General features: G+C 60.0%; 1 protein-coding gene across 1 annotated transcript; it reads right to left on the bottom strand.

Moving 5' to 3' along the window:
* Positions 1-316: 316 nt before the first annotated feature.
* Positions 317-26,249, bottom strand: Litaf (lipopolysaccharide induced TNF factor). The gene is made up of 4 exons (XM_026380837.2): positions 26,167-26,249; positions 7,131-7,355; positions 4,611-4,767; positions 317-1,009 (listed from the first exon to the last, which is right to left on the bottom strand). Exons 2-4 carry the CDS (start codon positions 7,348-7,350, stop codon positions 901-903), a joined length of 486 nt encoding a protein of 161 aa, XP_026236622.1. The 5' UTR covers positions 7,351-7,355; positions 26,167-26,249; the 3' UTR covers positions 317-900.
* Positions 26,250-27,117: the final 868 nt, after the last annotated feature.

The following is a 27,117-nucleotide window of genomic DNA, read 5'->3' as shown; positions in this document are numbered from 1 at the left end:
GGCCCCATGGCGCACACCTGCATCCCAGGGGCTCGGGAGGCTGGGGCAGGAGGATCGTGAGCTCAAGGCCAGCCTCAGCAAAAGTGAGGCGCTGAGCCACTCAGTGGGACCCTGTCTCTACATACAATAGAAAGTAGGGCTGGGGTGGGGCTCAGTGGTCAGTGCCCCTGGGCGCAACCCCCAGTGCCCTCCCCACAAACGTCAGGTTCAGAGCGTGGAAGGTCCAGGGAGGCTGAAAACCACCACGACAGTCACTCCCGGGGACCTCCCACGACTGTGCGCAGGATCTGCACCCAGACACGGCACGGCAGGGCAGGAAAGCCTCGTTTTTCTTTTATTTTGCATCTGGGGCCTCGCGGTGTGCCTGGTGGGCGCCAATGGCCTTTCCTTGCACTTAACAACAACAACAAAAAAAAACCCAGGGATTAAGTGAGTTGATGGCAAGGAGTCTGCGATCACGGAACCTAAAAGCCAAGCCCATGAAGTCGTAAGGCAAGATCCTGTCCTGGGGAGGGGAGGCCCTGGGCACTGGGCACGCAGCGGGCAGGACAGTCTCTCAGGTAAGGCAGGCGGGGCTTCGGAGTCGGAGCCACCACCAGAAAGGCCACTGAGGCAGGAGGAGGAGCCAGCCGGTGGCAGGTCGCCCAGGGACGGCGGGCGGCCACAGCCCTCCGGGCCGACCTGGGGTCGCGGGCTCCCTGGGACGGCCAGCTCCAGGTCACCGTCTTTGCCTGTCCTGGGCGGACTCCAAGCAGCAGTTTATGGGTCTGGAGATCTGGACTTTGTGATGTTTTCCCCCCAAAAGAAGAATCAAAGGTGGACTCGCGGAGAGGAGGCCGGGCGGCCTCTCCCGGGGTGGCCTCCTGCAGCGCGGCGCCCGCTCTCCAGGGTGCCCGAGTCCTACAAGCGCTTGTAGGTGCCCAGGAGGGCTTTGCAGTTGGGACAGTAGTGGTCCACGTCCTGCAGGGCGTCCACGCAGAAGGGGATGAAGCAGCAGCCGGCCACGCACCTGGGGAGACAAAAGGAGCCACACGTCAGCAGCCGCGGCAGGTGGGGTGGGGCCCGGTGTCCTGACACCTGGGAACCTGGGGGCACTAGGAAAGGGCATTTGAAATGGGGTCATCCGAATGGGCCCTCAAACCCGGTGACGGGTGTCCTCGGAAGAGGAAAGGCTAAGCGGCGCGGTGGCACTCCTGCAAGCCCAGACTCGGGAGGCTGAGGCAGGAGGATCGCCAGTTCAAGGCCAGCCTCAGCAATTCAGCAGAGAAGAAAGGCCAAGAGACACAAAGGCCCGGCTCCAACAGCGGAGGCCAAGCCTGGAGTGCAGCAGCCACAGCCAGAAGCACCTGGGCCACCGGAAACGGGGGGCGGCGAGGACAGCTCTTCCCCAAGAGTGGCTGGAGCCAGCGTGCCCTGCTGCCATCTTGACTCTGGGCTTTTGGCCTCCGGGATCGTGAGAGAGCAGTTTAAGGGTCTGTGGGGGTCAGGAGACTCCGACACCAAGCCTCACCACACCTCCCCGGGGCCAATTTCCAAACCTGGGAGCATTCAGCGTCTTTCAGGATCTCAGATGGGAGGTCGGGGTCTGTTTCTGTTTTTGTAAAAAGCACACAGCGGGTGTTGGGGACTCTTCTGTTCATGGTACCAGGGCTCGAGCCCCGGGTGCTCTGCCACTGAGCCACATCCAGCCCTCTCTATTTTATTTTGAGGCAGCGTCTTGCTAAGTTACTGAGGCTAGCCTCAAACATGTGATCCTCCTGCCTCAGCCTCCCAAGTCACTGGGACTACAGGCCTGCACGGTGACACCCGGAGACTCGACTCGGCTCTGAAGCAAGAAAACTGCCGAAGGGAGTCTCCGAACAAGTGAGGCTGGCTGCCTTCACTCAGCCCGTCTCCAGGCCCAGGTCGCATCCATCTCTTCACACAGCGACCAAACCGAGATCCCAACACCACCTCGCAGCCAGGTGACCCCAGGTGACCACGTCCACACACACAGCAGGACTCCTGCAGCCTTGGAACCAACCCGGTCACGGCCAATCACGAAAGACACACACTGTGATTCTGCTGCGGTGGTCAACGCGGTGGTCACATTTAGAGGCAGAGGATAGAAAGGCAGCTGCCAAGTCACCAAAAATGTCGATAAAACTCAGCCCCTGGCAGGAAGGCAGAGCCGGGTTCTAGAAACATTCCGAGGAGGAAACTGTCTTGTGAAAGACACTTCCTCTTTCCTCCCTGCCTCAGTACAAAGTTCAAATCCAGGCAGCCACACCACTTGGAGGTTACGCTACCACACATCCCAAGGCAAGCTCACAGATGGGGAAAGCCAGCACAGAGAGGCACAGTCACCTGCCCACTGTCACACAGCTGGTGTGAGGGGGTCTGGCCCTACTCTGCCACATTTAAGAAGACAGAGGGAGGAACAGAAAGTCGGTGTTGATCTCGAAAGCGAGATCACAGAGGCTGACTTGCAATCTTCATTTCTACTCTGTGTCTTCCTGTTTTTAAAGATGATATTTCAGAGGTCTTTTGTTTGTTTATTTTAGGGGTTTTGGCTTTGTTTGTGTGGGGACTGGTCCTGGGCTCAAGGGAGCCTTACCACACTGAGCTACACCCCTAGCCCTTTTAGTTTTTGGAGACAGGGTCTCTCTAAACTGTTGGAACCTCACTAAGTTGCTGAGGCTGGCCTCGACCTCCTGCCTCAGCCTCCAGTCCCTGGGATCCCAGGCCTGCACCACCGGGCAGTGCCCAGTGCCGGCAAAGTTTCATTTTATATAAACATCCCGGGGTAATGGACTTTGTAGCATTTTCTGTCTAGGGCGGGAAACCCACAGGCCATGGGAGAGCCGGTGGGCGGGCGGGGGATCAGATGGCCAGGGACAGGTTGGTCTCCCAGCAGGGCCTGACCTCAGGGAAGGGAGTAAGCTCTCTGGGGCTGCGAGCCCCTCTCTGAAATAGGAAGAGAAACACTGTTCCTTACTGCCCTGATGTCACAAGCACATGACGAGGACGTGGCAGTTGCCCAAGAGCAGAGGGCTCCTGAGAGCCACTCCTGACCCCTCTCCTTCAAGGGAAACTCGGCGGTGGTTTCCCAAGAGCCCCGAGGCCGGGAAGAGGCCCGGAACCTGCTGGGTGGGGTTCAGGTGTTCCCTCCAATCCCCCTCCAAGAGCAGACCCTAGGGTTAGTGCTGGGACCCTTAGCGCTTCTCAGAGTCAGCAAACCCGCTGTCAGGTGGGTCTGAAGTTCTAGAAGAATCAGAGATCCTAAGGGCCTCGCCCTGCGCACATGTGAGCGCTGCTGGGTCCCTCTGCAGGAGGGGCGGACGCTCAGGAGCCTGGGGACCCCAGTGGGTCCCTCTGCAGGAGGGGCGGACGCTCAGGAGCCCGTGGGTCCTAGTGGGTCCCTCTGCAGGAGGGGCGGACGCTCAGGAGCCTGGGGACCCCAGTGGGTCCCTCTGCAGGAGGGGCGGACGCTCAGGAGCCCGTGGGTCCTAGTGGGTCCCTCTGCAGGAGGGGCAGACGCTCAGGAGCCCGTGGGTCCTAGTGGGTCCCTCTGCAGGAGGGGCGGACGCTCAGGAGCCCGTGGGTCCCTGGTGGGTCCCTCTGCAGGAGGGGCGGACGCTCAGGAGCCTGGGGACCCCAGTGGGTCCCTCTGCAGGAGGGGCGGACGCTCAGGAGCCCGTGGGTCCCGGTGGGTCCCTCTGCAGGAGGGGCGGACGCTCAGGAGCCTGGGGACCCCAGTGGGTCCCTCTGCAGGAGGGGCGGACGCTCAGGAGCCTGGGGACCCCAGTGGGTCCCACTGCAGGAGGGGCGGACGCTCAGGAGCCTGTGGGTCCCTGGTGGGTCCCTCTGCAGGAGGGGCGGACGCTCAGGAGCCCGTGGGTCCTAGTGGGTCCCTCTGCAGGAGGGGCGGACGCTCAGGAGCCCGTGGGTCCCTGGTGGGTCCCTCTGCAGGAGGGGCGGACGCTCAGGAGCCTGGGGACCCCAGTGGGTCCCTCTGCAGGAGGGGCGGACGCTCAGGAGCCCGTGGGTCCCTGGTGGGTCCCTCTGCAGGAGGGGCGGACGCTCAGGAGCCCGTGGGTCCTAGTGGGTCCCTCTGCAGGAGGGGCGGACGCTCAGGAGCCTGGGGACCCCAGTGGGTCCCTCTGCAGGAGGGGCGGACGCTCAGGAGCCCGTGGGTCCCTGGTGGGTCCCTCTGCAGGAGGGGCGGACGCTCAGGAGCCTGGGGACCCCAGTGGGTCCCTCTGCAGGAGGGGCGGACGCTCAGGAGCCCGTGGGTCCCTGGTGGGTCCCTCTGCAGGAGGGGCGGACGCTCAGGAGCCCGTGGGTCCTAGTGGGTCCCTCTGCAGGAGGGGCGGACGCTCAGGAGCCTGTGGGTCCCTGCTGCAGCAGGGGTGGACGCTCAGGTGCGGGGCTCCCAGCCGGCGGGGTCTGCACCCCAGGGCATCTGGGGTGCAACGCAGCGGGGGGGGGGGCGGGGGTCCAGTGGGGACAGGTCAGGGATGCGCCCCGTTTCCCATGGGATGGGTGCAGCCCAGGGGAGGAGCGATGGCCTACGGGGCCAGGCCCTGGGTCCACCCCGGCCCCAGCCTCAGCCCCGCGGCAGGACTCACCCCAGCAGGCACAGGCTCCCGCAGGAGAGCCAGGTGAGGGCGCCAGCGTTGTAGGACAGCTGGGTCACGATCATCTTGCTGCACGACGGGCAGCACATCTGGACCGGACGGTCGAAGAAGGTCACGGGCTGCTGCACGTAGACGGTCTGCACGGCAACTGGGGGGAGGAGGGAGACACCTTGGCTGGGCTCCGCGGAGAGACGCAGCTGGCCACGCCCAGAGCCACGCCCTCACACCTGGCCCACCCCGAGGCTGGGGGGTCTGTCCACTGGCAATCGGATCAGCTAAACGTGGTCAGTCCACGTGGTGGACATCAGCTTCAGAAAAGGAGACTCCCACATTCGCTGGCCACAACGTGGATGACCTCCAGGACATGGGGCAGGGTGGCACGAGCCAGCCACGACAGAATGTCGTGTTCTACTTATAGGAGGTCCCAGGGCAGTCGAATACAGAAACATGGCACGGCCGTGGCCAGGGCCCGTGGGGCAGGACTTAGATGTTAGTGTCCAGGGGGCATTTCGGTTTGGGGAGACGACCAGTCTGGACACGGGTGGTCGGGATGGCCGCACAACTCTGTACCTGAGGCCACAGAGCTGCCTCCTAAAGGTCGAGGATTGTGTGTCTGGAGATTTCACGGTCAAGGAAGAGACAGCGGGCAGTGGCCAGGCCTGCAATCCCAGAGGCCGAGAGGCAGGGGCTCAAGGCCACCCTGAGCAACTCACCCGGGCCCTAAGCAACCTAGTGGACCTGCCTCAAAATAAAAAACAAAAAGGCTGGGAGGGGGCTCAGTGGGAAGGGGCTCGGTGGGAGAGCGCCGCTCCAGGCCCACGTACCACACACACAAAAGTAAGAAGCTGGTAGAGGAAATGGGGCACCTTCGTGGGACCCTACTCCAGGGCTCTCAAGACCTCACACAGGAGACAGACAGCAGGTCCTCCCACTGCCCTGTCCACTGAGAACGGCGGGATGCCGGCCCTGCCCCAGGCCCGCCTGAGCAGCGCCCGCCCGGGAGCACCCACTGACAGGCGTGTGCCCCCAGGCCCGGCCTCACAGACCCTGGATGGGAGTCCAGGGTGCATGACGGGGCAGTCGTGAGAGCAGGGACCATGCACCCAGCTCCGGGGGATGGCTGCAGCCCGGGTCACGAGGAGAGCGTATGAGGTGACGTGAGGGACCCCACGCACAGGCATGTGGCCATCACAAGACGCTCTGGGAGGGAACTGCTCCGCACTCGAGTTACCAGAGCCCGAGTGTCTGGTCAAGTGACTTCTTCTTCTCCTTTTTATGTCCCTAGGAGGCCACGGGTGAGGCTGCTCTGGGGGACTTAAGGACTGCCCAGAGGGCACTGGACCTCGAGCGAGGTCCTCCTCCCAGAGGAGAGCACCGAAGCCTGTGAAGAAGACTCACTCCTTTTCTGGTTCGGGAATAAGTTATTTATCATCAGCACAAAGTCTGTTCGTTTACTTGTTTTTGGTGGCACAGGGATTGGACCCAGGTGTGCTCTACCACCAAGTGACACCCCAGTCCTTTTCTTCAATCCTGATACGGGAGCTGGCTAAGTTGCTGAGGCTGGCCTTGAATTTTCGATCCTCCCGCCTGAGCCTCCCAAGCTGCTGGGACGACAGGTGTGTGCCACCGTGCCCGCTCGTCAGGGTGTACTGAACGCCTACAGTGGTCACTGGTCCTCTTCCCCAGCCCAGCGCCTATCCACAGACAGAGGCTCTCCCTGGGCTCAGGAGCCCTGATTTCCTTTCTAACATTCCACTGAGGTGGAGACTCGCCAAGGCCTGCCCTACAAAGAAGCAGCTGAGGACGTTCAGTGACCTGGGCAGGCTGACCCTCCCCTCCCTCTCCCTGGATCAGACCCCGCGCAGGAAGCCCTGCAGGGCAGCAGCACCACCTGCACAGAGGGGCCGGGAGGGTGCTGCCCACCCGCCTCTCCTGGGCCACCTCACTGCCCACGCCCTGGCCTAGGGGACGCCCTGGCCTAGGGGACGCCCTGGCCTAGGGGACGGGGGCTCTCAAGCCCCAGCAGGAAGAGTGGGTCCTTAACCACAAACTCCCGTTCCCAAATCCCCCTGGGGTGGCAGGTGGGGGGCAGGTCGGAGGCAGGCGTGGTGCCTGGGCGCCATCGAGAACTCTCAGGCCTGGGGAGGCCGAGGCCCTGACTACCGCGTAGAGAGGGAGGGCTGGGCTGGGGCTCAGAGGCAGAGCGCCCGCCTGGCACGGGGGCACCGGGTCGATCCTCAGCGCACCACAGAAACAAAATAAAGGTCTTGTGCCCACCTTCAACTAAAACATAAACATAAAAAGAAAAACAGGGCCGGGTGCGGCTCGCTGGCTGCGCACCCCTGGGACCCATCCCAGTTCAAACCCAGGGGCCTCGCAGCGTGGGTCTGAAACCCCACGTGACCTCTCGGGGTCGGGGATGGAGTCAGCTGCCCAGCACTGCACTCTGACTCTCCTGATCCCAGGCCACAGGCCGGGCGGAGAGCTAGGGACAGCAAGGGGGCAACGTACTTGCGTTGGCGTTGGGGACGGGCACGGGCTGGGTGTAATAGGAAGGCGGACTCATGCCCTTCCCATCCGGGCCGGCCACCAGCCCCGTGGTCGGCCCAGGCACGGGCGCAGGAGGCGTTGGGTAGTAGCCATTAACGGCCACCGTCTCTTCGTAGGACGGGGGTGCGGTTGGCGCCGAGGAGGGCCCGGGGGCTGCCTGGTAAGGTCCTGGAACCGACATCTTATCTAAAACACAAACAGGAGACACCAGGTGAGAAGTTCAAGGGCCGGCCCCTTGCTGTGAAGAAGTGACGTGTCCAGCCTTGTCCAAGGGCAGGGGGCACTGTCCCTGCCAGACCCACGCTCTCCACGAGGGCCTCCAGAGGCAAGAGCAAAGTCAGCGTGAGAGCCTCGGCAACATGACCAGACCACCCCCATGAGGTCGCCGTCCACACCTGGCACCAGGGACTGAACCCAGGGCCGCGCACCACTGAGCCCGTCCCCCGCCCACGTTCATTTTACTTAGAGACAGGGTCTCACTGAGTGGCTCAGCGCCTCCCTTTTTGCTGAGGCTGGCTTTGAACTCGTGACCCTCCTGCCTCGGCCTCCCGGGCCAGCTCCACGGCGCCTGGCCGTTTCCTCTCACTTACCTTTTGTAGTGGACACCATGACTTTACTCTGTTTATTTTATGTGGTGCTGAGGAAGGACCCAGGCCCTGCACGTCGAGGCGAGGGCTCGGCCTCTGAGCCCAGCCCCAGCCCCATTTCTTCTCTGAACCCCGTGGTTCCCACTAATCCTTTCAAGTCTTCCAAACACCAGCCGCACACTCTCCAGGTCAGAGTGCCCAGCAGAAGCCCCACGTCCCAAGTGCACGGTGCCCGGGAGAAAGAGACCCCTGGGGGGACCCGAGGGCGCGCTGACACCGGGGGAGGGAGAGTCTACGGGAGGTGGAGGGGAGTCCTGGGGCGTCACGGGTTTGCTGGTGCAGATGCGGGCTGTGCCAGCGAGGCGGGCCTGTTCTGCATGTCAGAGTTTTTGAAAACGCCAACAGGCCCACGCCAGGTCCACTCAGGAAAGCAAGCCCCGGGCAGCTGTGAGGGCAAAAAAAACCGGTCTCCCACCCCTGGCAGAGCGGCTGCCGCCTAGAATGACATCCCTGCGCCCGGGTGTGTTCTGCCTGACGCTGCTGCCCGGCAGCCAGGGGGGCAGCTGGAGGGGACAGTGCTGGCCTTTGTGTGGCTGTTTTCCCAGCTGGGCGGGGCCCAGGCCACTGTGTTAGAAGAGCCATTCAAACATGTCTCAGGAGAGACGGAGCAGAGGGCGGGCGCCTGGGCACAGGGCAAGCCCAGGGGGAGGGGAGAATCCTGGAGGAGCCTCCTGCTCCAGGACTGCATCATCTCCAGCTGCACTGGCTGGTGCAGTGGCAGCCACAAGGTGTGGACGTGTGCCCGAGACGCAGCCAGTGCATCTGAGTTTGCGCGATTTAAGTTTAAAAACTGGGCTGGGGATGTGGCTCAAGCGTTAGTGCGCTCGCCTGGCATGCGTGTGGCCCGGGTTCCATCCTCAGCACCACATACCAACAAAGATGTTGTGAATCTGCTGAGAATTAAAAATATATATATATTAAAAAAAATTCTCTCTCTCTCTTGAAAATAAAAAAATAAATAAATAAATAAGATTAAAAACTGGGGCTGCGGGTGTAGCTCCGTGGTACAGGGTCAACCCAGCGGAACCCACAACCAAAAGCCCAACGTCGTAGCTCAACCCTGGGAAAGCTCCTCACCTAAGTCTGGGAGTGGGAGCTGGTTCTCAGCAGGGGGTCTGGGGAACTCGGGGCTGGGCTGGCGCTCAGGGGTGAGCGCTCGCCTCGCGGGTGAGGCACGGGGTTCGATCCTCAGCACCACCCATAAATAAATAAGACACTGTGTATTCATCTTCACTAAATAAATGTTGAAAAATAAAAATTAAACAAGTCTGGTGAATTCTTGAGTACAGGTCAAAGCTCCAACTTGACGTGGTGTCAACGCAGATCACACCTGGGCTCTCAACTCGGCAGGAACAAGTCGGTGTAGAGGACCCAGTGACTTGGGAAGCTAAGGCGGGAGGATCGCGAGTTCAAGGTCGGCCTGGGCGGCTCAGTGAGACACAGTCCCCAAAGGAAAGAGCAAGGGGCTGGGATGTGGCTGGGCGGTCCAGCCCTCTGATGCTTTATGTTGGACCCTGGTGTCGATCTGCTGAGGTCTGTGAGACACACTGTCAACCTCACCTCTTTACAAAGCGGCTGTTAAACACGCCGCGTCACCGTCGTTTCTGACACAAGAGTGCTCAGAGCCACGGGAGCCATGGAGGTCACAGAGGGACTCAGCCTGGGAGGCGGATAGCCAGGTCTGAGAGAAGCAGGGAGGCCCCCAGCCCGGGTGTAGAGGGGGCGATGGGCATCGGGCCGCAGAGGAAGACGAGCAGAGGGCAGAGGGGGACTTCCACAAGACCACAGGGGGTCTCGTGGGGGGGCTGTGCGCAGGGGAGGTGTGTGGCGGCTCGCCCACCCACAACCGGGAGCCCAGCCGCCCAGCCCCAGAGCCAGGTCCCGGCGGGCGCAGCTCCCGGTGGCCCAGCACCCGCGCCCAGCGACGGCCTCGCTCAAGTTCCCAGCCCAGGAGCAGGTCGGCGGCCACCTCCCGCGGCGCACAGAGCCGTGCAGGATGCGCGTCCCTTCCTGTCACAGGAAGGCAGGCCCACACCAGCCCACGCTACTGACGAGGACTGAGTCATGTACAAAATGACAAGGGCAGATAAGGCCAGCGTGTGCCTGAAATATCACCGTGGGCTGCGGCGGCGGGAGGGGACAGGGTCCCCGCGTCCAGGATGTGCAGACGGCGGGTCAAACTGCCCAGTGACTCCACAGGCTCCCAGCTGCGACGGCCGCCAGGAGGAGGGGACCCGGCCACCACAGTGTGACACCCAGGTGTGGGTGTGGGCTGCCCCAGGCGTGAAGGCAGGGTGAAGGGGGACGGCGCTCGGCCTCCTGCCCTGAGCTCCCCCACCCCGCTGGCCGGGCCACGTCCTGCCCCAGCCCTTCCCAGCTCAGCTTTGGCATCAGATGCATTTACAAACCTGGGAAAACCAGGGCCACAGCAGAGTTGTAAAGACACCCACCCACAGGCCCCTGGTGCAGAAGTTTTCTAAATGGACTCCACAGCCTTCCTCCGCCCAGGCCCCGAAGCTAGGAAAGGCTGTCCTGTCCCGTCCCTGGCCACCACCTCGCTGTCTTAATTTGGCTTCCCACAGGGGACGGGAGGCCACCTACTCACCTCTCCCAGCCCCAGAAGGATCTGCTCAAGCCCTAGGCCATCGTCCCCAGGCCCTCCCCAGGCTCCCGCAGTCACCACCCAAAGCCCTGAGGCCCAGGTCCAGCCCGGCCCAGGCCCAGGGCCCTGCATAGCGGGGTAATGGCTGCCCCTTTTCAGGACAGACTGGAGAAGGCCTGCCACACGCACATGCGGCCCTGGACTCCCTTTGGTGGCCCAGGGGCAGGGCGGTCAACCCACGGATCAAGCAAGGCAGTCCTGGTGAGTCCAGGTGGCCACAGTTACGGGAGCCTCGTGGGGAATAAAGGAACAAGGGTCTCCTCCCCATCCCAGTTGTTGGCCTTTGTCATCAGGACCCTGAGGTGGCCCTCCACTGTCCACCTAAAGAACAGACTCCGTGCCCAGCCTCCCCACAGGGGAGAGAACATAAAAAGGGTAAGAGACATCTGTCTTCTCCGTTTCTGGGCAACTCTTTTATTAGCCATTTCCAAATTTGGAGAGGGACATTCCAGATCTATTTTTTCGATATGGGAAACGGGACCAGAGGGACCCCAAGCCGTGGCCCCGGGCACGTGACCTGGGCAGCTGCCTAGCCGGGGCCTGCGCTGGTGGGACTTTCTCAGCCCAGGGCCACATTTCCAAGATGCCTGAGACCCAGAGGCTGGGGACCTCCGCTGTGGAGAGGAGGCCCTGGTGACCTGCAGAGCTGGACTCTGACCGCCCTCCGGCCAGGCCGCACTTTCTCATCTGCAGATGCGCAGCTTGGAATGCGAGGACCTTCTAGGCAGACCTTCCACATTCCAGGCCTGGGGCATCCGCTCAAGGAAGGGCCCTGTCGCGGGTGGTGACGGGCTCATCCCAGGCCCTGGGGGACATCTGGGGGCTAGTGGCTCCCGGATCCTGGTCCCAGCAGCGTCCTCAGCCTGTGGGCCAGCTGCCCCGCCCCAAGGAGAAAATCAAATTCCATTTAAATTTAATTAATTAATTTAAACATAACTTGATTTCTGCCCAACAAGAGAAATGAAATACCCAGAAATAAGATTTTGCTGGGGAGAGCCGAGTTCGGGAGGGTCACCGTCACCGTCAAGACCCTGTCCATGGCGCCCACTGTCCAGAGGCACCTCTGCACTCCCTGGGATCCCCGCAGGGGCGACTTCTCCTGGATTCTCCCTGACCTTTCATGGACGCCACCCTGGTGTCCCCTACATCTGGACCTTCTTCTCCGGGCACCTCCAGTCTTTCCATGACAACCTCAGGAGTCTACAGGGAGCAGCAGGGACAATCCCCTCTGCTGTCCTGGGGCCACCACAGCTGGGGCTGGCTCTGTGCACGTCCACTCTGTCGCTGGGTCACGCCTTGGTGTCACCACCAGTAGCCCATCCCGCAGGCCATGTCCGGGGCACCACCTGGGAAGAGTGAGGCCAGCTGGGTAGCACCGTGCTGCCACCTCACCAGGCACCTGTCTGACTCCGAGGTCCTGGCCTGGGCAAACCTTCTCTGCCACCCACCTTTCTCTACCCCCCGGATCCTCAAACACACTAAAATGAAACTTAAAGGGCTCCCACTTTACCCCAAGGGGCCGTGTCGTCACCCCCACGGTACATCACCGAGACAGGACTTCCTATAATCACCTCCACTGACAAGTGACAGAACCGGGGCTCAGAGGGGCTAAGCTTCTGGTCCACTGTCACGCGGAACGTGAGAAGGCTGGAGCTGGTACCCATACCCAGTCACTAGAGCGCCACAGTGGGCAGCCCAGCACCTAAGCCCCCAGGCCAGACTCCAGAGGGAAACAGAAGTGAGCGGAGTCCACCTTTCAGGTCCAAGCCTCCCCGCTCACCGCAGGCTTTCATGCGCCCTGGACAGAGGGGACTAAAAAGACCTCCCAGACGGTCACTGGGCGCCTCCTCCTAGACAGGAGCCTGGATCGACCAGGCGTGGACATTCACCAAGTTCTTCCTGCTCAGGTTGGAGAGAGACCAAAGCTGTACACCTGAAGCCACATCCCGGGGCTGGGACATGCTCTGTGTTCCCCCCCCGCCCCCCACCAGGCAGCCCAGCCAAGGGTGCTGGGGCTGGAACCCAGGGCCTGGTGCAGGCGAGGCAAGCCCTGGCCCACTGACCTGCACCCGGCCCCAGTCCAGCCCTTTGTTAGTTTATTCATTTACTTATTTATGGTTCTGGGGACTCTACCACTGAGCCACGTCCCTCTCCCTTTTATTTTGATATAGGGCCTCACTAGGTGGCCAAGGCTGGCCTCAAACGCGCCTCAGGCTCCTGGATGGCCGGGATCCCAGGTGTGGGCACCACTATGGGCCCGTCTCAGGGCCACTGAGCCCAGCCCAGCCCTACTGTGTACTTTATTTACAGACAGGGTCCCACTGAGTGGCGAGCTCCTCCCTTTTGAGGTTGGCTTTGAACTGAAGATCCTCCTACTTCAGCCTCCAGAGCGGCTGGAATCACAGGCGTGCACCACCGTGCCCAGCTCAGCTTTTTATACTACTCGCTGAAACACGAGGCAGAGGCCCTCACATTCCTGGGGAGAAGTCACACCACTGGGCCCAGCAATCCTCAGAACCCTAGAAACTCGGGACACAGAAACAAACTCCGTGAAAGGACCCCTCCAGACAGGTGAGACACAAGGCAGCCTCGGCGGGTGCAGCGGCGCACACCTGCGATCCTGGTGCTTCAGAGGCTGAGGCAGGAGGATCAAAAGTTCAGAGCCAGCTTCAGCCATTTAGTGAGGCCCTCCGCAACTCAGCAAGACCCTGTCTCTAAATAAAGTGTAAAACGGGGCAGGGGTGTGGCTCAGAGGTTAGGGGCCCTGGGTTTAATCCCTGGTACCCCCCAAAAAATCCAGCCTGGGGCAGGGGATAGAGTGGTGAGCCCAGGCCCTGAATTCAATCTCCGGTATTGGGAGACAGTATTGGGGGACGGGGGGACAACACGCAGGTCTAAACAGCCCAGGGTCCTCTGGAACAGCCGGCGGAGAGCTACTTCAGGTGCCCACCGCAGTGGTTCCTTCCAAGTCTGAGGAGCCAAACCTGGATGTCACCTCGGTCACTGTTCTGCCTGAAACCCCGATTGAAGGGAACAGACCTGGGTTTGGGGAAGCCCGGAGATGGGCGGCCTGCCAGGTCCCCGCTGGTCACTCGGGCTCCAAGCCACCTCTGGGAAGAACCTCAGCGTCCCAAGGTGCAAGAAGGCACCAGCACGGCTTCCTGGCTGTGCAGAGAGCCCAGGACCCCAACCCACAGAGGAAGCCATCAGCTGCAGGCAAGGCAGGGGGATGGGGTGCGCGAAACCTCTGGATCCAGACCGAGGTGGGGGCCACACAGTGTCACCCGTGCCCCGATCGGTTGGTTCAAAGTGGCTCATTTCGTGTTATGCTGAATTTTACCTCAATAAAATAAAGGAGCCGGAGCTGTGCCGACGTCCCTAGCCCCCAGCCCAAGCGGCCTCGATGGGCCTGCACCCTGGCCACCAGCCCGAGGTCCACCCACCGGGCCCCCAAGGCCTACGGCCACGTGCCTGCGCCTTCCCTTCGGGGTGGTGGTGTCCCGGTTTGGGGGGTCCTCGGTGCCCACTTCATCTCTCACTCGTCTCCCCTGCACGCTGCACCTGCACCACGGCGTCCCCAGACGCCCTGCACGTTCTATCCTGGTGACCCAGTGTCCGCCTCCCTCCTGGCTCAGGCCAAGTCCCCTCCCATCTCCCCAGGCTGATTCCAGAGCCTGACCCAGAACCTGAGAAACACGTTTTCAAGGGAAGACGTTTCAGCGATGAGAAGCCTCGAGAGAGGGCCTCGGCCCAGCCAAGGGCAACGTGGGGGGTCCCCAGGCCAAAGCCACAGTGTGGGCGACTGGCTCCAGAGGAGATGGCTACTGAGCTGAGTGCAGTGGCTCCCACCTGTGACCTCAGGCCTGTGACCTCACATCTGTCATCTCACACCTGTGACCTCACACCTGTCATCTCACGCCTGAGACCTCACACCTGTGACCTCACGCCTGTGACCTCACACCCGTCATCTCACACCTGTCATCTCACACCTGGGATCTCAGTTGGTGCGGAGGCTGAGGCAGGAGGACTGCGAGTTCAAGGACAGCCTTCGTAATTCAGCAAGGCCCTAACCTGGCAGGGCTGGGGATGTGGCTGAGAGGGTGAGCGTCCTTTGCTGAAAAAAGACAGACAGGCTTCGTCGGGAAGGGCCCTCTCGGCCGGACTCTGGGGCTGTGAGGCTGCACAGCAGGCCCGATGGGCTGTCCAGGCGTGGGGGACGTGGGGGACGTGGGGGACGAGATGAAATCAGGAAGGAAGCCAGCCCCGGTCTCCAAGCGTCAAGACGGGCTCTTGTCTCTGGCTTTGCCAACGTCCATTCCCAGCTTCGGGTCCATGAAAAGGAGAAGAGTGCGGCCACTCGCTGCCCCAGCAGGGGCCACGGCCAACACCCCTGGAGCAAGGGCAGGTCACCCAGCAAGAGGCGCAGAGCAGACCTGCGGAGCCAAAGGCCAGGGAGACCAGCAGCCAGCCCTGGCTCACGCTCAGGTGACAGGTGGACCACAGGGGCCACCCACTGCGGATGTCCCAGGAGGACAGCTCGCAGCCTGCTGCTCGGGGTCTCGCTGGCCTCTCTGTGGGGCTCCCTGGTGGAGAGGGAGGCAGTTCAAGGACCCTCGGCCCTTTCCTGCCCACCCCACCTGACCGGCATGGCCAGAGGGAGGGGGTAAAGGCCGGAGGCTGCCCGCGGAGCCCGGGCAGAATCCGGCGGGAACAGCGGAGGCCGTGGAGTGGCGGGACAGCTCCCTGGGGCCCAAGACTCCCCAACAGGAGGGTTTCCAGACCCGCCTGCCGCGTGTCCCCCCCATTTGTAAGGCGGGGAGGCCGTCCATCTCTGAGGGGGCCGTGTGCAGGGGTGGACTGAGGCCTGGCTGCCGCACCCCCAGGGCTGTTCAGGGATGGGAGAAGGTGAGGGCGGGGGGGGGGGGAAGGGGCCAAGGGAAAGCTGAGGGGACGCCTGCGGCGGCCCCTGCTGGACAGCGGAGCCCTGGGCCGCGCCCTCTGCCACCTCCAGGCTGTGCAGACGGGTCACGCACCACACTCCTCTGGGCCTGGGCTTTCTTGATCTGGGAAATGGGCCAACGACATAGTCACCCCCCAGGGCTACAGAGAGGGGTGTGTCCAGACACGGGGACGTGGTGGCTGGAAAGCGCGGCTGAGCTGCTCACAAGGAGCAGGGGAGACCCAGGCGAGACCCCAATAGACCCAACCACACAGCTCGCTGTGCCCACCCCCCACAGCTGCCCAGGTGGACTTTCAGGTTGTCTAACTCCCTGCCATCTGGTGGCAGGGCCGGGTGGCAGCTGGATCCCAGCTACTCCAGAGGCTGAGGCCGAGGACTGAGTTCAAGGTCAGCCTCAGCAACTTAGCAGGACCTTAGCTCCCTTGTAGAGTGTCCCTGGGTTCAACCCCAGTACCAAAGACAAAAAAGAAAGACTCAGGTTACGCAGAACTTTCTGTACTAATTTTAATCTATAACTTTCCTATAAATTCAAAACTATTATGAAATCAAATTTAAAAAAACCACAACCAACCTTGTCATATATATATATATATATATATATAGGTACTGAGGATTGAACCCAGGGATGCTCAACCACTGAGCCACATCCCCAGCCTTTTTTTTTAAATATCTATTTTTTTGATTATAAGTGGACACGATACCTTTATTTTATTTCCATGTGGTGCTGAGGATCGAACCCAGTGCCTCACACATTGCTAGGCGAGGCGCTCTACCTCTGAGCCCCAGTCCCCCAGCCTTTTTAAAAACTATTTTATTTACAGACAGGGTCTCACTGAGTTGCTAAGTGGCTGAGGCTGGCTTTGAACTCGCAATCCTCCTGCCTCAGCCTCCCGAGCTGCTGGGATTGAGACAGGTGCCACTGTGCCCAACTCGTGATCCCATTTTTCATCCGTTCCTGTGGAAAAACCCCAAAGTGCTCAACAGCTCGTGCAGCTGGGGGTGCAGATGGAGCACACAGGCCTCCCCCAGGGCTAGTGGGAGGTGCCACCAGTCCTCTGGCCCCAGAGCTCCCCCTCCAGCAATCTGCACAGAAGGTGACCCCAGCCGGGGGCAGTGACACAGTGCCTGACACAGTGCTGAGCGCTGGGCAAGGCTGCTGATAACAGAAGACTGGAGGCCACTGTCCTTCAGCAGGGCCGGCCGGTCAGCTGACCCCGCGAACAAGGAAGAGCCAAGCAGGAAGAGCTGCTCCAGGCAGAGGCGTTCCTCCTGCACCGCCTGGAAACTCCAGAACAGCGTTGGGGACACCCACCCTGTGTGCCCTGCAAGGCTCTATAGGACAGGTGTGCAACACCCCGGAGACACAGGAGATGGCGACGGGCTGCAGGGTGGGGACCAAGGACACCCACTCCCAGGCAGCAAACCCGTCTCGGCCCTCCCCGGCCCTCCCTCCCTCCCTACCTGGTGCATCCTTCCTGGCCCTGGTGAAAGTGATGTCACCACAGCCCTAGGTCCCATGACTGGGTCTTATGTCCCTACCCAGCACCTGGCCTGGGTACCTCCCTGTTTGCAGAGTGATTAGAGCTTCTAATTACAGCTGGCCTTCCGGGTCCTAACTGGGTTCCACATCCGCAGAGCCAACCAACCGAGAATTGAAAATATTTGGGAAGAAAAAAAAAATCGGTACTCAATGTGTTCAGGCTTTTTTGGTCAATTATTCCCAAAACAATGCAGCATAAAGCTATTTACCTCGATTTTGCATTGATTACCTATTATAATCACCTTCATTATTAGCGATCTAGAGCTGATTTAGGGCAGACGGGAGGTGTGTGTAGGTTATATATAAATACTTTGTCATTTTACTTAGTTATTTTTTCCAGGGTGCCCTAACACTCAGCCACATCCCCAGTCCTTCTTTATATTTTATTTAGAGACAGGGTCTCACTGAGTTACTTAGGACCTTGCTAAGTTGCTGAGGCTGGCTTTGAACCTGCGATCCTCCTGCCTCAGCCTCCAGAGCCCCTAGTTCTTTTTACTTTCTATTCTGAGACAGGGTCTCACTAAGCTGCCCAGGCTAGCCTTGAACTTGCCACCCTCCTGCCCCAGCCTCCAGAGTAGCTGGGATTCCAGGCGTGAGCCCCCACACAGGGCCACGCCATTTTATATAAGGGACTTGAGTGCCAATGGCCTTGGGTACCTGAGGGGTCCTGGAACCCACCCCCTGGGGATACGGGGGAACGCTCTATCTGCTAGAAGGAGCGCGTTCTACCATTCCCACTACAGGCAGCACCCCAAATCTGCACTGCAGCACCCCATTTATCAACACAAAGCTCTTTTCCTCATGCTTTGTGTCACTGGCCATTTTCACCTCCCGGGCCACCAGGGATGTGGGAGCCCATGTGGGGAGCAGTGAGCCAACAGGGAGGCAGGGAAGGACCACCAAGGGGAAACTGGGTCAGTAGTAACAGCGCTGGAGGCCCAGGGCAGAGGAGGCAGGGAGCCCCCAGGGCGGAAGCTCAGAGGTGGCACACCAGTCCTCTCGGGCCAGAAGCCTTGGGAGACCCCGAGAAGGATTCGAGTCTAATCCAAGAACCAGCAGCTTAAGAGCAACTTGAAACCACCCCCCAAAAAAGCACTCAGCTCCTGCCAAGAAGGGGAGCTCAGAGCCTAAAAATAAGCCTCCAAACCCAGAACACCCAGAGAAACCACCCACAGCAAAGCCGCCAGCAGCTCGGCAGCGTAAACACACATCGAGGCTGGGCCACGGCTGGGTGCCGGTGCCCTCCAGAAGTGCTCAGCACTGGGCGCCCAGTCCCACCACCTGCCAGACCACGGACCCCGCAAACACTACCCAAAGCCTCTGACCTTCTGAGACCAGCCCACATTTCTCTCTGGAGACAGACAGACAGACAGAGAGATGGAGAGAGACGCAGGGAGGGAGGAGGAGGAAGAGCAGCTGGGTCTGCATTTTGTGGTCTGTCCCATCCCTGGCTCCTCAGCATCCAGCCAGGGGCCAGGGGCCGCCCCACCCCAACCTGCTCTACAAAGCCTCAGAGGACTTGGACCCCAACAGAACCAAGGGATAGAGGTTCCATGGACAGTGTGAGCCACAGCGTCGGGCTCAGAAGAGATCGAGATCCGGGCCTCTCTGACCGCCCCCTGCCTGCGGGCTCCCTGGAACCCAGGGAGAGGCTCTGTCTGCCTGGGGTCTGCAGAACCGCTCAGCGTCCCGGGACCCCTCCCCAGGAACCTCTCCATCCAGGAGACGGCATCACGGGAAGTGGACCAAAGGTCAACACCACAGGCAGAAGGGCTTTGTCACAGGCTGTCACCTGCTCTTCAGGCCCACTAGCTCCCCAAAATCACTCCCCCTAAGCGGCCACTGCCCCTGCCCGAGGTGGCACAAGTTTCTAGATCTCCGAGGGCTGCTGGGACCCTCACGGTGCTCATCCTAAGCCTACAGACTGTTCCCTGGGCTCTGCCTGATGCTGGAGGCATCGACCCTGGACCACGTCCTGCCTCCTGTGTGGGAGGTCAGCAGGCCAGGGAGTCTGCGCCCAGCAGGAACATCTGCTGACTTCCACAGCTGGGCCAAATTCCACGTGACCACGGGCAGTCCGCTGGGGCAGCTTGGAAAACGATGGAAAAGAGCTTTGCCCTCAGCAAGACTTAAGGACCTGCGAGACCAGGAGGGGGACAAGGAGATGGGAGGCAGGGGGAAGGGGGGGCAGGAGGACCGGGAGGGGGCAGGAGGATGGGGAGGAGGACAAGGAGATGGGGGGCGGGGGGAAGGGGGGAGGCAGGAGGACCTGGAGGGGGCAGGGGGACCGGGAGGGGGCAGGGGGACCGGGAGGGGGGAGGGGGCAGGAGGACTGGGAGGGGGCAGGAGGACCGGGAGGGGGCAGGAGGACGGGGAGGAGGACAAGGAGATGGGGGGCGGGGGGAAGGGGGGGGCAGGAGGACCTGGAGGGGGCAGGGGGACTGGGAGAGGGCAGGAGGACCAGGAGGGGGGCAGGAGGATTGGGAGGGGGGCAGGAGGATTGGGGGGGCAGGAGGATTGGTGGGGGGGGCAGGAGGACCGGGAGGAGGACGAGGAGATGGGGACGGGGGGGGGGGAGGAGGACCTGGAGGGGGGCAGGGGGACCGGGAGGGGCAGGCCCCGCCCACTGGCCTCAGGAGGCCCCGCCCACGAGGCTCTGACGGCTTCCCTTCCCTTGTGACCAGGTCCCCCCCCACGACCCCTGGGAAGGGCCGCACTGGGTGTGCGCGCGCGGCTGGACCCCGGGCCTGGGGAAGTCGTGCACACGGGACAGAGCGGGCTCCAGGTGCCCCGCGACGTCCACACCCCACGTGCTCAGGGCTATAGGGGTTGAGCTCAGGGGACGCGTGTGAGCAGGCACAAGGCCCTGGGTTCAAGGCCCAGCACAGGAAAGGACAGTGTCCGCAGGGCGCAGCGGCCGGTCTCCCAGCAGCTCTGCAGGCAGGAGGGTCAGGAGTTCAAAGCCAGCCTCAGCAACTCAAAGGAACTTGTCTCTAAATAAAATTTTTTAAAAAGTGGGTGGGGGGCTGGGCTGGGGCTGGGGCTCAGTGGTTGCGTGCCCCTGGGTTCAATCCCCAGTACAAAAAAAAGTGTCTATTTTTTAATTGAGGGGAAAACAACTCTTCCTCAAGACCAACTCTGAATCATCTGTGTGGCTAGCCCTCCAAGAGGGACCGCGATCTCTCACCAATCTCTGGTCCAGGCTGGACTAATGGCTCTTACAAGAAAATCACCTATGAAAAGGGACAGGAGGAGTCAGTCCTATGGAGAAACTGGCCAAGGCCACCTTACCCTAGTAACGAAGGCAAAGTCCCTGGTGATGCCTTGTGCACATCACTATCCTGTCCCCTCTCATGGGTGGGAAAAGAAGGGGACCTCACCTCTGTGGTCTTTATGCCCAGCACTCATCCCAGTGTCATCAGGAGAAGAAACAGAAGACAGCTGGGCACAGTGGTGCACCTGGCTCAGGAGGCCAAGTCAGGAGGATTGCAAGTTGGAGGCCAGCCTCAGCAATTTAGCAAGGGCCTATGCAACTTATCGAGATTCTGTCCCAAAATAAAAAGGGCTGGGGACATGGCTCAGTGGTAAAGCACCCCTGGGTTCAATCCCCCGGACCCAAAATAAAACAAATCATACAACCCAAATTTGAGGGACATCCCTCATCAATCCTCCCCAAACTGTCATGGTCATGAAAAACAGAGAAGAACAGAAACAGTCACGGCCACAGAAACTGGGAGACAGAATAACTGAAGGCCCTACGGTTCCCGGACAGGACTCTGGCACAGAAAAACAGAAGTGAACACTGGGAAGTGCGTGGGGCAGGAGGTCCTCTCTGTATTCACTGTACACAAGTGAAAACTATCCAGCGTTAAAACTTTGTTGCCGGGGGCTGGGAATGTGGCTCAAGCGGTAGCGCGCTCGCCTGGCATGCGTGTGGCCCGGGTTCGATCCTCAGCACCACATACAAACAAAGATGTTGTGTCCGCCGAGAACTAAAAAATAAATATTAAAAATTCTCTCTATCTCTCTCTCTCCTCTCTCACTCTCTCTTTAAAAAAAAAACAAAAAAACAAAAAAACAAAGATGTTGTGTCCACCAATAACTAAAAAAATAAATAAATAAATATTTTTTTTAAAAAAAGTTTGTTGCCGGGCGTGGCAGTGTACACCTGTGATCACAGCACACAGGAGGCTAAGGCAGGAGGACTGCGAGCTGGAGGACAGCCTCAGCAATTGAGTGAGGCCCTGTCTCAAAATAAAAAGTTAAAAGGCTGGGGGTGTGGCTTAAAGATACAGCACCCCTGGGTTGAATCTCCAGTGCCAAATAAACAAGCCAAACTGTGACTACCTCCAGGGTCACCCTTCTAAATACCGGAAACAATAAGGCGAACTGCAAGAGACTGCTCTCATCCCAAAGCATTCAAGCTCAATTAAAAATAAAGAACTTAAAGAGTGTGTGTGTGTGTGTGTGTGTGTGTGTGTGTGGTGCATGCTGAGCTCTGTGTGTGTGTCTACCAACTGAGCTCTGTCCCCTGCCCTCAGTATTTTAAAAGTATACTTTGGTTAAATGCCAAAGATTAAGTGGGGGAGGAAGGGAAGGATTCTAACTTTTGTAATAGAGGAAGTTAAAAAAGAAAGAAAGAAAGAAAAAGAAAACCCAGAATTTTAGCAAAAGGACAGGGTTTCCAAGGACCCTCCAAAGCCGGGGACATCACCCACTTCCGTTTCCCCACAAACTCTCAGTCAAAACTCCCACAAAGTCGCTGTGGCCACATGTGGGTGGTAAATGCTTCTATAAATACAGCCCCTGCTGCCTTCTAGATTTAGGTATCAGATCAACACACAGAAAGGCCAAGGCCTTCGGGGAAATAAAGCAGCTTTTTAACCACCAACTTAATCCTCTGAGATCAATTCTTCCAGAAAGAAAAAGAATGATTCAATTCCACTGGGCCCTGCTGCCCCCCCAGCCCCAGAAAAGAAACCCCGGGGCAGAGTCCATGAATATGCAGATGGCAGGCATGACCCCAGGAGAGGGAGGCCCTGGGCAAAAGGAAGACACCCCCAGGCAAGCGGTCAGCACTCAGAAAACAGCCTCGTTTGTAAACAAGGAGGAAGACAGCCGGGAGGCCACCAAGGCCTGGTCTTTCAGAATCCTTCAGGGAGAAGCAAGTTCCTACAACAATGTGAGCAGCTGGATCCCGGCTAGGATGAACCCTGGGCATCTCCACGTTGTGCACGGCAAAATCAAATAGGGTTCAAATTCTCCAGCCCAGGGCCACTGGCTGGTGATTTGAAAACCACAGATTTCTGCCATGGAATTCAACCTGCGTCTGGTTCCAGGGACGTCCAGGGAGTGAAAGACACTGACCCTGAAGGAGGAGGAGGAGGAGGAAGGACCCACACAAAGGGGAAATGGGCTTCCCGTCTTCTCTGGGGAAGGGAGAAAGAAACTGCTTATCTGACCCTAAACAGATTCAAATTCAGTATCGATGGTAAAAACATGGACCTCACAGTGAAATCCTTCAGAGAATTCTGAATTCCCTGCCTTTCTGCAGGGCCATACGTCCCCCGTCAAAGATAAAGTTACCACAAGCTTAAAGCCAGGCTCAAGCGTGGCCGAACTACAAATTACCCTGATTTGTGGAATGGAAACCAGGGCCACGGAGCTGCTCCTACAGTCAGAGTGGGCCGCTTCCCTCTGGATTCCTGGTGAAACCACATCCCCCCTTTGCACGTAAATAATGGCTTCGGATGAAACATGAGTCAGCCTGCAGCAGTACCGACCCTACATACCCTGGTGACAGTTAAGTGGAAAAGAAGCACAGAGACAAAAGGCAGAAGCCACCCAATGAGGGAGCAGTGCCGTCTCATGCACGTGGTGAGAGTAGGCTTGAGTTTCTTCTGTACCTTCCACACTTTGGGAAATATTTCTGAATTGTTCCCACCAGGGCTTGAGCATGCCAGAGTCATCTTCTACCACTGAGCTACTTCCCCGGCCTTTCTCATTTTCTTTTGAGACAAGGTCTCCCAAAGTTGCCCAGGCCGTGAACTTGCCCACCTCCTGCCTCAGCCTCCTGAGTTTTAAATGTGTTTTTTCTTTTTTTTAAATATTGGTACATGAAGCCCGGGGCCTGGAATGGTGGCACATGCCTGTAATTCCAGGGTCTCAGGAAGCTGAAACAGGAAGATTGCCAGTTTAAGGCCAGCCTGGGCAACTTGGAAGACCCTGTCTCAAAATAAAAAGGGCTGGGGGTGCAGCTCAGTGGTAGAGCACACCTGGGTTTAATCTGCACTACCACCAAAAAAAAAAAAAAAAAAAAAAAAAAAAAAAACTAGGAATGATCTTGATCTTGCTGGGTTCAACGTTAAGACCTAAGAGGGTCAACATGAAGCTGTCTACCCAAGAACACTCTCAATTCTAAGGCTCCTGGAGCTAAATAGCTTGAATTCTCATCATGATTTTCCCTGAAGCCTCAGGCTCTGGATCCTAATGAATGAACTCCCCCAGGGACAGTGAGCAGAGAACTGTCACATCACCCAGACACTATCTCTAGCACCCCTCCCCTTAAACCTGCTGGGCCACAGAAGGTGTGGCACACAGACAGGCTGTGGACTTTGGCCTGAAGGACAGGGGAGGGGCCTGCAGCAGTCTCTCCCCTCCAGGCCCAGTGTCCAGTCCTCCTTTCTCAGCTCCCCCCACACCAGGCAGGTCCCCAAGGTGGGTCAGGGAAACCAGACCCCTCCCCCAAAGCCAGCCACCCTACGACCTAGGACACCACTCTCACCTTCCCAACCTGCAAAGAGCTGGCCAGAGAGGAACACGGCCTCCCCTGTCTGCCAAGAGATGCTAGGACCCCCTGTCCAGTCATGTTCCTATCCATCTTTCCTCAAATATAAGCACAAAACCGGACAGTCATCCCTGGGCCTTTGGTTCTGGACTTCAGAAGCCTCCTGTCACATAAGTTTTGATCCATGAACCTGTGATGCTTTCTCTAACTTGTCTTCTGTCCCCTTAGGATGGGGAGGCCGAAGCCCAAAGCAATTAGACAGAATTCTTCTACTGAAGGGACCTGCAGCCAAGGGTCATCTTCATTAGCTCCAAAGATGCTGTGGCCCCTGCCCAGTGTCACTCAATGCCAGCTCAAATAATAAAATGAAATTATGACGACCCAGCAAAGTGCCACTTGACCTCAAATAACCATTCTGCAGCAAGTAAAGACCCACGGGTGGCCAACGGACTCCGGAAACATCAAAAACCCACACGGGCTCAAGAAGCAGGGCTAAGGACATATGTCTACCTGAGACCACCTGGGTACCTTCGTGGCAGTCATAGCAAAACCAAACACAGGGCAGATCACAGTGCCAGGACTCTCAGGACTCCTCTTAGGGGTCCCTTTCTCTGCACCCCCACTGGGGCTTGGGGGAAAACTCTTCTTCAGGGAGAATCTGAAGTCCCCGAGAAGCAGCAGCCCAATTTCAAAGAAGCATTACTCCTTCCTCGGGCAGCAAGGATTGGATTATCGGAAGCAGAGCAAGCGCTGTCCATCTTGAAAATTAATTTAGCCTGGAAATGGCTCCCAGCTCCCTCCTCTGTGAGGGTTCCCCTTTTACTGTCCTTGACCCTGGGCTGGTCAGCAGCTCCTCTGCAGCTTTGCTGAGACTCTTCTGCTTGTTTGAACCAAGTGCCCATAGGTTCAGACCTACCAGGAAGAAACCTCCCTCCTCCCCCTCCTCTCCTCGAGCCCTGGATCTTCAGTGCACTCCTACCTTCCATCCCTGGCCTGAGCCTTCAGGACCAGGAACCACCCAGGAGCACTGTGCACCAAGCACTTTTTACTTCCCCACGACCAGCTCAGGAAAGCCACAAGAGGAAGAACAAAGGGAAATGTGTTTGCCAACAACAGGGAATTACTTCAATCTAGTGTCTTAGAGACTTAAGAAATTGATCCTACATCTTAGATCAATCACTGAGTCACTTAATCCACGAAAACATTACAACAAGGACACTTTTTCAAATGTGAATGAAAGCATCCATTATTAATGCCTTCAAGTAGCAGGAAAGAGAAAGATGGGCCTCTCCCCAGGTGAGCTACAATAAATGTTTCTTAGAGACTTGGGTCCACATTTAGGTGACAGGCCAAGGGGTGGCACTGCCTGACAGGTAAGGCAATCAGATGCCCTCTGGATCCTGATCCAACCTGATAAAACCCACACTGGCGTGGTTCCACATACCACCTTGTGCAGGCACGGGGTGGGTCCTGTTTTTAAAACACCACTCTGAGAAGGCTGGGTCGAGGGTGGAGGGCAGGGGAGGTGCCGGGCTGGCCTTCATGCAAATCGTCATCTTACTGTAAAGGACCCCACCTGGGTTCCAGGAAGCCTTGAAGGAGCTCCAACTCCCCACCAAGGGGAAGGATGTACCCCCCTGTGGGCAGCTTCCAGAAAGTGGATTTCCCAACGACGACAGCTTGATCCCACAGTCAATGACATCAGCTCCATTATCCGGAAAAATGAGGAAGCAGAGGACCAGCACAGGTCCACCGGCTGACCCCATGGCCTCCTCCCTGACCCCGAGGAGCTGCGAGGAGAACGCAAACTGCACAGATCCACGCTGACCCGGAAACCCGAGGGAGGACACTGGTACCTCCGTGCCCCTCCGGCCCACCAGCCTCTACCCCTGGGCGGTGGGCGGCGCTGGGCGCGTGGGGATGGCCCCGGCGCTCACCGAGTGCCCGCGGCCCGGCCAGGAGGGGTCCCGGGAGCGCCGCCCTCGGAGGCCCGCCCCGCAGTCCGGGCGTGGGAACTGGCCGGCTCGCGGCTGTCCCCTCCGAGGCCCCGGAGAACGCAGCTCGGGTCGCGCCGACGGCCGGTCGCGCCTTTTCCCGGGGGGCCCGGGGCTTCCTCTCGGGAGAGGGGCGCGGGGCCGGCCGGCGCGCTCCGGGCCCAGGGCCCCCACCCAACTCGGGGCACCCCGGGCCGTGGCGGGGGAGCCGGACCCCGCGCGGCCGACCCCCGCGTCCCCCACCGGCTCGATCCCACACGCGCCCCGCGACCCTCGGGCAGCCGGCCACCGACGGCGCCGCGCCCCGGGGCTCCTGGCAGGTGCGGCCGCCGCGGGGCCCCGCTCCCGCCCGCTGCCCCCGCGCCCGGCTCCCGCCCGCGCCCGGCTCCCCCGCGCGCCGCACTCACCGCCTGCACCGCCGAGGAGCCGGGAGGTCTGAGGTGGCGCGCGGTCGGCCGCGAGGAGGGCGCGCGGGAGGAGGGCGGGGCGGGGCGGGGCCTGCCGCGGGCGGGGCCTGATGTGGGCGGGGGCTGTTGTGGGCGGACCCTGATGTGGGCGGGTCCTGGTGTGGGCGGGGCGGGGCGGGGCCTGCAGTGGGCGGGGCCTGCCGTGGGCTGGGCCTGCCGTGGGCGGGGCCTGTTGTGGGCGGGCCCTGATGTGGGCGGGTCCTGGTGTGGGCGGGGCTGGGGCGGGGCTAGGGGCTCGCCGGCTTCCGGCTCCTCCCGCCTCCGCGCGCCGCCTGGAGCCGCCCCGCCAGGGTCCCTGTCGCACAGCTGCGGCGCGGGTGGGCCCTGGCACCCATCGCCTCACCTACACGCTCCCCGCACCCCTGTCCGCACCTGGGGACTAGGCGGAAGCCACAGGCCCTTCCCGGAGCCCTCCGATAGCTCACCGCTCTGGCGACCCCCCAGGTCACGGCCAGTCCCTCTGGCACGCCTGGAACCCCCCCCCCCCCCGTTGCACCCCAGATGCCCTCGCGCGGACCTCCGAGACCCCCGCTCGCGGGTCCTGGTTCTCCCGCGTCCGATTCTGCCCCGGCGCGAGTCCCCACCCTGTGCCCCTGACCCCCGGCCCCCGCTGGCCTCCTGCAGACCTCGCGGAGCCCCCAGTCCCAGGCCGCGACCCGCGCCGCCCTCCCCGCCCACAGCTCGGTTCCGTAAAGAGCCCTGCGCCTCGGGCAGGCTGCCTCTGGGCTCGGCTCCCCGTCTGGAAAGTGACTGCGCCCATGAGGGTACCTTGGGCCCAGAGGGTCCAGTGACCTTCTGTGAGGGGCCGGGTGGGGCTCCATGGCCTGGATCCAGCCCAGCAGGGGAGGAGGGGCCTCGCTTCTTTGTGGCCGGTGACCACAGAGTCCCTTC

The sequence above is a fragment of the Urocitellus parryii genome, chromosome 9 (assembly GCF_045843805.1).
Source record: "Urocitellus parryii isolate mUroPar1 chromosome 9, mUroPar1.hap1, whole genome shotgun sequence".
NCBI lineage: Eukaryota > Metazoa > Chordata > Mammalia > Rodentia > Sciuridae > Urocitellus > Urocitellus parryii.
This window is presented reverse-complemented; position numbering and strand designations above follow the sequence as displayed.

Bases quoted from the DNA above. Each gene is read 5' to 3' on its own strand.
- Litaf (XM_026380837.2), bottom strand. From the start codon at position 7,350: ATGTCGGTTCCAGGACCTTACCAGGCAGCCCCCGGGCCCTCCTCGGCG. The intron at 4,768-7,130 runs GTACGTTGCCCC...TCCTCCCCCCAG, and splicing joins CGTCCCCAACGCCAACGCAA to TTGCCGTGCAGACCGTCTAC. The intron at 1,010-4,610 runs GTGAGTCCTGCC...TTGTCTCCCCAG, and splicing joins GGGAGCCTGTGCCTGCTGGG to GTGCGTGGCCGGCTGCTGCT.